This window comes from Macaca fascicularis, chromosome 6 (genome assembly GCF_037993035.2).
Source record: "Macaca fascicularis isolate 582-1 chromosome 6, T2T-MFA8v1.1".
NCBI classification, from domain to species: Eukaryota; Metazoa; Chordata; class Mammalia; order Primates; family Cercopithecidae; genus Macaca; species Macaca fascicularis.
Genome location: NC_088380.1, coordinates 36,567,850 through 36,581,320, shown reverse-complemented (window position 1 = coordinate 36,581,320; position 13,471 = coordinate 36,567,850). Strand labels below are relative to the sequence as shown.

Below are 13,471 nucleotides of genomic sequence, written 5' to 3'. Positions count from 1 at the left end.
TAGCCTCCACGGCCAGATGACCACTCCTTTTCTTCTCTTTTTTTCCCAAGTAAGAAAAATGGGGGCATCTAGGGGCTTCCTCGAAAAATCAGATATAAATTAGCGTAAGTGTAGATATTCATCTCCAGGCAACATCTCTCTGAGATGAAGACTTAAGAAACATATCAACCAAATACAAACGTGCGGACCTTTGGGTCCCAATTTGCAAAAAATGTGAAGATAAAAAAGTTTATGAGACAATCAGGAAAATAAGAACACTGTGTGGATACTTAATGACATTAAACAATCATATTTAATTGTTATGTGCATGGTTATCTTATTATGGTTATCTATTTTTAAATCCTCACATTTTAGAAATATATATTGAAATATTTATTAATGCAATAATGTCTGGATGCTTCAGCTCCAGTGGTGTAATAAGGGGGAGAACAGCTGTGATGAAACACATAGTTTTGAGACATGATTGTCTGAGTTGATAATACTGAATCCAAGTGATGAGTATGCAGGGCTTATTGTGCTATTCTCTCCTATTCACGTATTTTTAAATTTTTTCATCATAAAACATTTTAAATGTATTTCGCAAAAGGGCTGGCTTACAGTTTTGTAGGTTATTTAACTCACATGTATAATAATATGCTTATTAGTGAGGTACATAACTTGATAAAATAACAATAACTTTACATATTCAGGAAAAATCACCTTGGCTTTCCACCATGGTTTTTGTGGAAGATGAGATGAATAGCAGACATTTAAAGTAGAAACTATGACTCTCCAATAATTTCAAGACTCTCTTTCAAGGAGCAAAACACTTCTGTCATCTGTTACACTATGATGAGCCTAAAACTGCAGTAGATAGTCTACTGAAACAATTAAAGCATTCAATAATTGTAAAAGATCAATCACCTATTTCATACAAATTTTCATAAACCAGACTATACTCGGGGAACTGTTTATTGCCTCAAAATAAAATGAGGGCAGCCACCCAGATCTGGTTAGGAGGTAAATTCATTACAGTGTTAAGTTTAACACCAATTTCCAAATGCACATAAGAAGCTGCAAAGTTCAGACTCTGAGGCTAAACAGCTCTGCCTTTCTCTTTAGTCCTGCCCACTACTTTCTTTCTGAATCTGTGAAGAGCTGTGACTCTTGAAGGGCAGGACCTACCAGCATTCTTTATGACTTCAGTCATGGCAAGCTCTCAAGTTAAATTAAAGGTGTTTGGGGTTTATGTTTTTAAACAGTAATGAAATAGCCAACAAGTAAAACTGGAAATAACTTTCTCCTATGACCTAGAAATAGCAATAGGAACTCTAAGTGGGAAACAGAAATAGGACTCTGGAAAGATAATGTTTTATGTGTTTATTTTTCTTCCAGAACTCCAAATAGTTGCCTTGGCAGGAAGGCTGCCCTCTAACTGCTCCCTTCCGAAGACTAGGAGGTGTTTACAGAAATTGAAAGTTCCAGCAGTACATTTCCATGAGCTCATTACCAGTTCCATTTATACCTTTTAGATTTCACATGTACAAATGAATGTCCTTGCAGTATAAACTCCTGCTTTCAGCTTGCATTTTAATTACAAACAAAGTAGCAGAAATCAGGTACTCAGTTACTGTAACATAATGGCAGGGCATCTTTAGAATCTGTGCTTTGGTCACTATTATTCAAAGCAGCTCCAATGCCCGTCTTGCCTGCCTCTTTATGCTAATCATCCTAGCCCACTTTGCTCCTCCTCCTTCCAGCCTCCCTTAAAGAACTGTGCACTTTCAGCTGTCACCGAGGGTAACTCAGATTAGGCTTAGAAATCACTTGACTTAACTCAGCAGCACTTTTTTTTTCTTTGTGTATGTATTACTTTAGCAGTCTTCTTTAAATACCAGAGGCATTGGATTTCATGTCGGTAAAAGGAATTTAAAAATGCCAAAACTGTAATCTATTAGAAATAGTTAATTTGTAGAATTTTACTCTATAAGGGGGTTTAGTTTCAATTCATTTTGAAAGAATAATTAAGTTGCATTTTTAGCCAAATGAATTGGCATCTTTAGGAGAAGTAACATTGGTCATTATTTATTTCAAGAATCATGACTGGAAAAAGCTTGGAAGTTTAGTAGAGGAGTATATGTTGTACATGCAAAGACAAGATCTGCATGAATCTATGTATTTCTGGGTGTCTGGTGAAGGCCATTTTAGGTGACTGGCCAAGAGAAGGAGTGCTCTAGTGATCCTTGAGTCACAGCCATACTGCTAGGACCATGACTACCATACCAAGAAAAGGCAGCAGCCACCTGCTTGGCAGTTTGCACACCTGTCAACTGAAGCTGCAGGAGGACCGGCAACAGCAAGGTAAGTCAGTCCAGCTCATGAGTTGCATGTTCTGTGACCTTCTGTGCATTTGCATTCCCAGAAGAATGGTGGGCTGGTGAAGGACCCAGGGAAGCTCTGATATAATAGTGATGCATAAGGGTGGGTTAACTTGGATTCACTATTGATTTTTAAAGGACTATGGAAGACTGTCAAGAATGCATATTCCTTGGAGCTGTCATTCAGAAACTTATATTCTTAAACTTCTAGCCACTGTCAGTTTTTTAGAGTATGAGAGATTTTGTCTAATTCAAAACACCCATCTGGGCAAGGCTGAGTCAGCTACAAGGGGGATTCAGCTGACAGTAGCTTTAAGTTAGCCTGGAGCTTTCTCTACCATCCTACCACTAGTGGGACACTTTTTTCACTTTGTTTAAGCCTAATTTTGTCTGGATCTCTGGTTCATTCATTGTGGGAAAAAAAAACATATTCTTGACTCTTTCCTTTTTACGGTCTAGGGACAGCTGGATACAGTCAGGGAAAAGTGTCATGTTTCACTCGCTGGGCACTCATTCAAACTAAACTATCTACCTCCCAGCCATTTTCACCATCAGTCTTTTTAAATTTTCAAATCCACTCCCCAGCCAGCTGAGTTAGTTCAAATGGTTGACATGAATAGACAAGATGATCCCTCCAATTCACTCTGACAGGGACAGCAAATGACACTTGTGGGAAAGGCTGGGTCTCTTATGGATGACATCATCACTCCACAGAGGTTAAGGATTCACCAGACACTTCTAACTTCTCTTCAATAACCTAAGATAGACCTTTTTATGTGTGGATCTAGGCAATGAGCTCTTTAATTATTTTTCTATAGACACAGTTTCAGATTTCAGTGGTGTGGAGAGTGCTGGCTAAAGGGCCAAAACCTCCCATTTCCAAGATGGAATCTGTGTGCCAACAGTCACATGAATGTGTCAGGCCACCTCTCTGTGTCGGTTCCTGGAGCTGTATAACGTGACTTCATGCTCTACAAGGCTTAGCATAGTGTGGGCAGAAAATACTTTGTGGTAAATGAAAACCATGTGAACTTTTTAGACCACGCTTTACTACTAGGGCTCAAATAAATTTTGAACCAAGTACCCTAGAACGTAAAGTCCTGGAATGTGTCAGGGCTAAGGCATAGCACTGTAAAATGCTCTTGCTTCTCTGTTGGTAGACAATTCTAGTTTATCAGGGGTTTTGTTTTCTGTTGACTTTGTTTGAAATGTTCAAGTGACTTCCCCCCACTTCAACTGCTAATATAATATTTTTAATAGAAAATTTGGTGGGCATGAGCCTAAAGAAGATGATAGGAAGTCTCCTGTAACCCCACCACCCAAAGATAATAGATATTAACATTTTAATGTGTAAACTTTTAGACTCTTCTTCTATGCATATGTATGAATTCTTCTTTTGCTTGATTTTTAAACAACATGGACTTGTTCTGGATACTTTTGTAAACAGTGTTTTGTAAACTGCTTTTTAATTTAACGACAGAGGATGAACAAATTTCCAGGTCATTAAATATTCTTCTACAACCTTATTTTTAACAGTTGCACACTGTTCCTTTATATGGATGTAGCAAAATTCCCTTAGACAATTCTCTACTGTTAGACATATTAGTTATTTCTAATATTTTAACTATTATAATTAACACTGGGCTGCACCTAAACTAACGAATAGATCTTTGCACTGATATGGGATTATTTTCTTGGCATAAATTCATAGAGGTGAAATTGTGGAGTCAAAGGATTATACATTCTTAAAAATTGTTTTTGGCCAAATGACCCTCCTATCAACAGTGTTGGAGTATGTTCTCAGTAATACTATTATTTTTTAAATTTCTTCTCAATTTCATAAGTGAAAAATAATGCCCCACTGTTGTTTTAATTTAAGGCAGGCTATCCTGAAGATCTCTCCTTTACTGGCTGTATTAATCAAAGTTCTCCAGAGGGACATAACTAATAGGATATATATATATGTATATATATGTGTGTATATATGTGTGTGTGTGTATATGTGTGTGTGTGTATATATATGTGTGTGCGTGTGTGTGTATGTATATAAAGGGGAGTTTATTAAGTATTAACTTACACAATCACAAGGTCCCACAATAGGCTGTCTGCAAACTGAGGAGCAAGGAGAGCCAGTCCGACTCCCAAAACTGAAGAACTTGGAGTCTGATGTTCAAGGGCAAATAGCATGGGAGAAAGATGTAGGCTGGGAGGCTAGGCCAGTCACCTTTTCACGTTTTTTTGCCTGCTTTGTATTTGCTGGCAGCTGATTAGATTGTGCCCACTAGATTAAGGGTGGATCTGACTCAAATGTTAATCTCTTTTGGCAACACCCTTATAGACACACCCAGGATCAATACTTTGTATCCTTCAATCCAATCAAGTTGACAGTCAGCATTAACCATCACACTGCAATATCCAGAGAAGCCTGAAAATAATCACTATGATGACATACTTCCCAAAATACCCACAAGACTGGTCTTCTTTCTCAGACTTAGCTTTTTGCCTAGAATGTTTTGAAAGCAACCATATTCTTCCACACCCGAGTCTCAAAATATCTGCCCACATAAGCCACAGTCCATAAAGTTGTGAAGCATGCTAATGCGGTCCAGACTGGCCATTGACTGCTACAAGAAATGTCATCTAGTGATTTGAGCTGACAAGTGACACTGGGTAGTATTTGCTGTGTTGCTAAATAGCATTCCAGTTACTGTCCTTGAGTTAGAGAGTGAGGTCTGGCTTTATTCATGGAATCATCCTGGGTTCACGGCTTTGGCCTTTCTCCAGCCAGCCTAAGGTTCTACCTCTATTATTGAGCATATAGACTATGATTAATTGACATTTGACACTTCTGTAGGCGTGACTAGCTTCAACACATACATGTTTTCTTTTCTTTTCTTTTTTAAGATGGAGTCTTGCTCTGTCGCCCAGGCTGGAGTACAGTGGTGCACGATCTTGGCTCACTGCAACCTCCGCCTCCCGGGTTCAAGTGACTCTTCCGCCTCAGCCTCCTGAGTAGCTGGGACTACAGGCACACTCCACCATGCCCGGCTAATTTTTGTATTTTTAGTAGAGACAGGGTTTCACCATATTGGCCAGGCTGGTCTCGAACTCCTGACCTTGTGATTCACCCACCTTGGCCTCCCAAAGTGTTGGGATTACAGGCATAAGCCACCGCACCAGCCTCAACACATACATATTTTATTTTCTAACCCCCATGCCATATGCTAAAATGCTTAGTGTTAACTCCCCAGTATTTAACTCCTTCCACCTAGTCACTCACAAAAGTGTAATTTTGAAGTGATTATATAGATAAAAGTTACTTATTCTTCAGTAGTTATCTGGGCAACAACAATGTGCAAAGTGTTATGCTAGATGCTGAACATGCAAATTGAACTAAGTCAACTAAGCCATGGTTTCCTGTCCACATGGAGTTTACTATGACAACAAATGCTCTATCAGTCCAGAACACAAGTCCAGGAGGCTCATCTCCCAACTTGTTGCTATCTTCTAGCTTCTCCTGTGATATTTTGAATCCATTTATCTCTAATATTGACTCTATGACCACATTTGTAAATGTTAATTTACTTGTCTACACAGCCTCAGCAACGCTCATTACATATTACATGTTCTAGGCAGACAACCATCCTTATGTGTTATGGTGCTTTAAAATTTACAAATGGTCTCATATACATTATCTCATTAATTTTTACAACAACCAGATGAAATAGTGTAGTCAAGCTTCTTCAGGGAAACAGAACCAATTGGATGTGTGTGTGCGTGTGTGTGTGTGTGTGTGTGTGTGTGTAGAGTTGACTCTTGAACACCACAAATTTGAACTGTTCAGATCCACTTTTATGTGGATTTTCTTCCTTTGCCACCCTTGAGACAGCAAGATCAGCCCCTCCTCTTCCTTCCCCTCCTCAGCCTACTCAACATGAAGACAATGATGAAGACCTTTATGACAATCCACTTCCACTTAATAAACAGTAAATATATTTTCTTTTCCTTATGGTTTTCTTAGTAACATTTTTCTCTAGCTTATTTTATTGTAAGAATACAGTATATAACACATATACAAAATATGTATTAATCGACTGTCTTATGTTATTGATAAGGATTCTGGTCACCAGTAGGCTATTAATAATTAAGTTTGGGAAGCATCAAAACTTATATGCAAAATTTTAACGAGAGAGAATAGAGAGAGAGAAGAGAGACAGAGTGAGAGAGTGGGGGATTTATTTTAAGAAATTCACTCCCACAACTATGGAGGTTGGCAAGTTCAAACTGCAGTGTAGACTGACAGGCTGGAGACCCAAGTGAAGAGTTAATTCTGCAGTTGAGTCCGTTCTTGGTTGCTCTGGGGAAGTCAGTCTTTTGTTCTATTCAGGCCTTTGACTGATTAGATGAGATTCACCCACTAATGAAGGACAATCTGCTTGAGTCAAAGTCTACTAGTTTAAGTGTAAACCTCATCCAAAAACATCCTCACAGAAACATCCAGAATGTTGACAAAATATCTGGGTATCATGGAACAGCCAAGCTGACACATAAAACTAATAATCACAGGCAAGTATTGTTATCCTCATTTATAAAGATGTGGAAACTGTGAATCTTCAAGGTCAAGATGACTTTTCCAAAGTTACACAGTTATTTAGAGCTGCTTTCAATGTACTTTCTGTTACATACAGCTGTCTCATAAAATCTATGATTTCTAGTATTACAATGTTTAATTTTTAAAATTGATCTATACTAGAGAAACCTCTCCATGGATAACCAAGACATTTTTGAATGCCTCATGATTTTCTTTGTGTCTTCTGACACCAATTCTCTGAGTGTCCTACAATTCAATTCTGACACTACCCAGAATTAGTGAAGACCCACAAATGAAGGACTTAGTCTCACAAGACTGCCCCATTTCAGATTCCAACAATGATTTTCAGCTGTCCCCAAGCAACCTGTACTTCTGTCAGGACAATTACAAATTAAAGACTTCCCACAACCCCTCAGATTTGATAATTCACTAGAACAACTCACAGAATTGAGGAAAGCTCTGCACTTTCAATTTCCATTTTATTATAAGGGATACAAATGGTCAGCCAATTGAAGAGGTACATGTGAGGAGGACTAGAAGGGTCATGAGCACAGGAGCCTCTGCTTCCACAGAGTCAGGGTGTACCACCCTCTTAGTATCAGGAAGCTCCCCTCAGCATGGTGTCCAGGGTTTTTAATGAGGTTTCATTATGTAGGCATGATTGATTAAATAATTGGCCATATGATTGAACTTAATCTCCAGTTCTTCTCTCCTCCTAGGAGGTTAGGGGAATGGGGTGGGTTCGAAATTTCCAATCTCTAATCACATTTGGTCTTTTTGGTGTGACAGCTCCTTCCTTGGAACTATGTAAGGACTCCTTAGATAGTCCCATAATAAGCCTTCCTAATAGATTGCACTAGGAAATAATAAATAAATAAATTTAATGGTTGAAACTTCATTTTCCCACTTCACACCTATTAGGATGGCTACTATTCGTAAAACAAACAAACAAAAAAAAACAAAACAGGAAATAACAAATGTTGGTGAGAATGTGGAGAAATCGAAACCTCGTGCACTGTTGGAGGAGACAAAATAGTGCAGTTGCTGTGAAAAGCACTATGGCAATGTATTAGTCTGTTCTCATGCTGCTATAAAGAATTGCCTGAAGCTGGGTAGTTTATAAAGGAAACAGGTTTAATTGACTCACAGCTCCACAGGGCTGGGAAGGCCTCAGGAAACTTACAATCATGGCAGAAGGAGGAAAGCAAACACATCCTTCTTCACATAGTGGCAGGAAGGAGAAGTGATGAGCAAAGAGGGAAAAGCCCCTTAAGCATCAGATCTCATGAGAACTCACTGACTATCATGAGAACAGCATGGAGGTAATGGCCCCCAATGATTCAGTTACCTCCCACTGGGTCCCTCCCTTGACATGTGGGGATTATGGGAACTACAATTCAAGATGAGATTTGGGTGGGGACTCAGCCAAACCATATCACGCAGTTCCTCAAAAAATTAACAAATCGAATTACCATGTTATCCTGCAATTTTACTTCTGGATAAAATCCTAAGTGAAGTAAAAGCAGGGATTCAAACAGATACTTGTGCACCTATGCTCATGGTAGTATTATTCACAATAGCCAAAAGATGGAAACAAACAAATCTCCATTGACGAATGAATGGATCAACAAAATATGGTGTGTGTATATATATAGACACACACTATATACATGTATACACTATATATATATACACACACACTATACATGTATATATAATCAAATAATTTTCAGCCTTAAAAATGAAGGAAATTCTGACACACGCTACAACATGGATAAACCTGAGGACATCAAGTTAAATGAAATAAGCCAGTTACAAAAAGATAAATACTGTCTGATTCCACTTACATGAGGTATCTAAAGTAGTCAAATTTAGAGAGACAGAAAGTAGAATGGTGCTTTTAGGGTTTTGGGGCCGAAAAGATTGAGGATATGTTGTTTAAGGGTACAGAGTTTCAGTTTTGCAAGATGAAAAGAGTTCTGGAGATTGGTTATACAAACATGTGAATACAGTTCACACGACTGAACTGTACACTTACAAATGGTTAAAATGATAAATTTTGTGGTAAGTATATTTTACCACTGGAAAAAAAAGCCAGATCGGGCACAGTGGCTCATGCCTGTAATCCCAGCACTTTGGGAGGCCGAGGCAGGTGGATCATGAGGTCAGGAGATTGAGAACATCCTGGCCAACATGGTGAAACCCTGTCTCTACTAAAAATACAAAAAAAAAAAAAAAAAAAAAAGAAAAAAGAAAAAAAAAATTAGCTGAGCATGGTGGCATGTGCCTGTAGCCTCAGCTACTCAGGAGGCTGAGGCAGGAGAATCACTTGAACCTGGGAGGCAGAGGTTTCAGTGAGCCGAGATTGTGCCCTGCACTCCAGCCTAGGCAACAGAGTGAGACTCTGTCTCAAAAAAGAAAAAAAAAAATGCCATGGTTGTCCAAGGCCATCCCTAATTACACTTTTGAAGTTGGACTTAACAAAAACAAATTCCAAAAAAACCTTTATTTTTCCATTCCTAAAAACAAAGTCATGAGAAAGTAGTCTGCTCCTCCATGATTCCCCAAAGCTACTTCCTTTCAAAATATTAATAAAATTAATAAACCCCTACCTAGATTAATCAATAAAAAGAGACATGGCCGGGCGCGTTGGCTCACACCTGTAATCTCAGCATTTTGGGAGACTGAGGTGGGGGGAGGACAGGAGTTCAGACCTGCCTGGCCAATGGTGAAACCCCATCTCTACTAAAGATACAAAAATTAGCCAGGTGTGGTGGCATGCACCTGTGATCCCAGCTACTCAGGAGACTGAGGCACGAGAATTGCTTGAACCGGAGGTAAATGTTGTAGTGAGTCAAGATCACGTCACTGCACTGCACATGTGCGATGGCGTGAGACTTTATGTAAAAAAAAAAAAAAGAGAGAGAGAAAGAGAGAGAAACCATCAGTATCAGGAATGATGTATAGGGTGTCACTACAGATATTAAAAGGATTATAATGGAGTGTTATGAATACCTTTGTGCCAGAAAGATGCAGAGGAACATAAAATTCAACACCAACTGATACAAAAACTCAAGGGATTTGGAATAGAGCAACTTCCTCAACCTGATGAAAAACATTTACAAGAAACCCAGCAGCTAACACTACTCAATGTAGAAGATTGCACATTTTCCTCCTAAGATTAGGAAAAATAAACAGAGATGTCCATTATCATTATTTCTATTCAACAGTGTACTGGAGATCCCAGCCAGCATATTACATTAAGAAAAAGAAATAAAAGGCTTACATATTGGAAACAAAGAGGTAAAACTGTCTTTTTTTGCAGATGATTAATGGTGTTTGTGGAAAAATCCTGAGAAATCTATCAAAAAATGCTAGAACTAATAAACGCATTTACTAAGGTAACAGGCTACAAAGTCAACATACAAAAAATATTGCATTTCTATATATTAGTTGAGAACAAGTGGAAATTAAAAATATTAGAGTACTTATTTAATAGCATAAAAAGGAAATAGTTATGGATTAATTTAACAAAATATGTGCAGGACTTGTACACTTAAACATTGCAGTGTGAAGCTGAAGAAGATTGAATTATAAGAAGAGATACATCCCAAATTCCTGAATTGGAATGCTCAATATTAAGATGTCAATTTTCCTCAACTTGACCATCTCAATAAAAATTACAGCAGATGTTTTGTCCTGAAATTGACAAACTGATTTTAAAAGTATAAGGGAATGTTAAGGACCTAGAATAACTAAGTCAATCTTGAAAAAGAGAACAAAGTTGACAACTACACTTTTGGATTTCAGGTTATAATAAATCAAGATGATATAATATCAGTGTAAGGATACAAAAATCTATTATTGGAACAGAATATAAAGTCCAGAAATTGATCTATTAGTACATTGTCAATTGGTTTTTGACAAAGGTATCAAGATAATTCAAAGGGAGAAGAGATAGTCTTCTCTGTAAGAATCCTGGAACAAACGGTGAAAAATATTTCAGAAAATGAACCACAATACCTACCTCACACAAAAATTAGTTTCAGATAGAATATGACTGAAATACAAAAGCTAAATATATAAAGCTTCTAGAAGAAATGTAGGAAAATACCTTCACCGTCAAAAAGGCAGCTTTTTAGACAGACAAAAAAGCACTGACTATAAAAAATAGATAAGTTAGACTATCAATATTAAACATATCTGTTCTTCAAAAGATACCACTAAGAAAAGAAAAGACTGGGAGAAAAATGTCAAATATATATTTGAAAAAGAACTTTCAATCAGAATATGTTAAAAACTCTTACAACTCATCATAAACAATTTGGTTAAAAAATGGGCAAATGATCTGGCAAACACTTCAAAAAGAAAGTATATAAATGGCCAAAAGCACATCAAAAGATGTTCAATGCTGTCAGTTATCAGGGAAATCCAAAATAAAACCACCATGAAATGTCACTTCACATCCACTAGAATGGCTAAAATTTTAAATGCTGATAACATGATGCTTGGAGAGGATGTGAAACAACCAGAACTCACTCATTGCTGGGAAGTGATAAAAACCACTTTGGAAAACGATTTGGCAGTTTCTTATATAATTAAACCCACAAGTACCCTGTGATCCAACAGTTCCATATTTAGGTGTTCCATAACAGTTCCAAGAAAAATAAAAATATAACCACAAAAGCCTTGCACAAGAATGTTTGTAGTAGATTTTATTCATATGAGCTCCAGAATGTGAATAACCCAAAACTGTTTATAAGCAAGTAAATTGGTAAGCAAATTGTGGTATACTGACACACTGGAATACTACTCAGTAGTAAAAAGAAATGAATTACTGATACATGTAACCATGTAGGTGAATCTCAGAAATGTTATAGTTAGTGAAAATAAGGCAGACACAAAAGAGTACTTACTTCTACAGGCAAAATTAGGCCATGGTGATAGACAGCAGAACAGTTGTTGCCCAGAGAGGAGAACTGGAACAGGACACAAAGAACACACTAGGGCAATAAAAATGTTTTATATCTTGATAGGGTTTTGGTTACCTGAGCACATACATTTGTCAAAAATTCATCTGTGTATTTTATTCTATGTAATTTAGGCCTCATTTTCCAAAATGTGAGACTGCCTAGGAGGCCTCAGACTCCAAATTTTCCTCTAGGCCTCTACTAGTAATTCCATAGAATAGTGAAGAGACTGAAATATCTCAATGAATTTGAATAATTTGCCGAAGAACATAACTGTGTCTTACTGGCAGAGTACCCACAGCTCAGGAAATATCACACCTTCGAGAGAAAATGTTAGTATAACCTTAGTCAGGTTTAATAATAGTGGTATTTTATTGTTGCTTTTATTCCTAAAGCTTAGAAATTCTCTATTAATAACATAGCAAAAATTAGCTAATCAATGAAATTAGCAAAGGATAAATTGAGATATAATAAAAAGAACTATCGGCCGGGCGCGGTGGCTCAAGCCTGTAATCCCAGCACTTTGGGAGGCCGAGGCGGGCGGATCACAAGGTCAGGAGATTGAGACCACAGTGGAACCCCGTCTCTACTAAAAATACAAAAAAAAAAAAAAAATTAGCCGGGCGTGGTGGCGGGCGCCTGTAGTCCCAGCTACTCGGGAGGCTGAGGCAGGAGAATGGCGGGAACCCGGGAGGCGGAGCTTGCAGTGAGCCGAGATCGCGCCACTGTACTCCAGCCTGGGCAAAAGCGTGAGACTCCGTCTCAAAAAAAAAAAAAAAAAAAAAAAAAGAACTATCTAATACCTAGGGCGAGACACTAACTCTTTTTGTCAAGCATCTGTCTTTCCATTATTGAACATCCTTTAGAACCAATGATTTATCTTAATTTTCTTTAGAATTCAATGTTGTTATTGTTTTAAAGCCATGACTGACTCATCAGTTATCCTTTAATAAACACTTAAAATGGACCACTTCATGAATATTTTTTCACTCCATCTCTACTTCATCTTGTTTGCAGTTATATAGCACTTCATTTATTTTATTTAACAAATACTTAGTGGCTGCCATTTATCAGGCACTGTTCTAGACTCTAGTGAACAAAGCAAACAAAAAATCCTGCCCACAAGGAGCTTATTTTCTGAGAGGCAGAAAGGCAAACAATAAAGAAGATAAATGAGCAAAATATATAGTGCAAACAGGGGTCCATGGCCTGTTAGAAACCGGGTCACACAGCAGGAGGTAAGCAGGGCATGAGCGAGCAGTACCACCTGAGCTCCGCCTCCTGTCAGATCAATACACATTACAGTTTCACTGGAGCATGAACCCTATTGTGAACTGTGCATGTGAGCGATCTAGGTTGTGTGCTCTTTGTGAGAATCTAATGTCTGATGATCTGAGGCGGGGCAGTTTCATCCCCAAAACATCCCTGCCCACCTTCCCACCATCTTTGGAAAAATTGTCTTCCGGTCCCTTGGGCCAAAAAGGTTGGGGATCAACAGTGTAAATGATAATAATGAAGATAAGAATTATGGAAAAAAATTAAGCAGGCAGAAT

The 13,471-nt window shown here is 38.0% G+C and overlaps 1 protein-coding gene across 2 annotated transcripts in view; it reads left to right on the top strand.

The window, feature by feature from the left end:
• The first annotated feature begins 1,775 nt into the window (after positions 1 to 1,775).
• RANBP3L (RAN binding protein 3 like) overlaps positions 1,776 to 13,471 on the top strand; it is a 51,444-nt gene continuing 39,748 nt past the window's right edge. For both annotated transcript variants that reach the window (XM_045393618.3, XM_005556727.5), the window contains exon 1: positions 1,776 to 2,340. In XM_045393618.3, the coding sequence (XP_045249553.2) occupies positions 2,250 to 2,340 (91 nt within the window). In that variant the 5' untranslated portion in view covers positions 1,776 to 2,249. The remainder of the gene's footprint in view (positions 2,341 to 13,471) is intronic.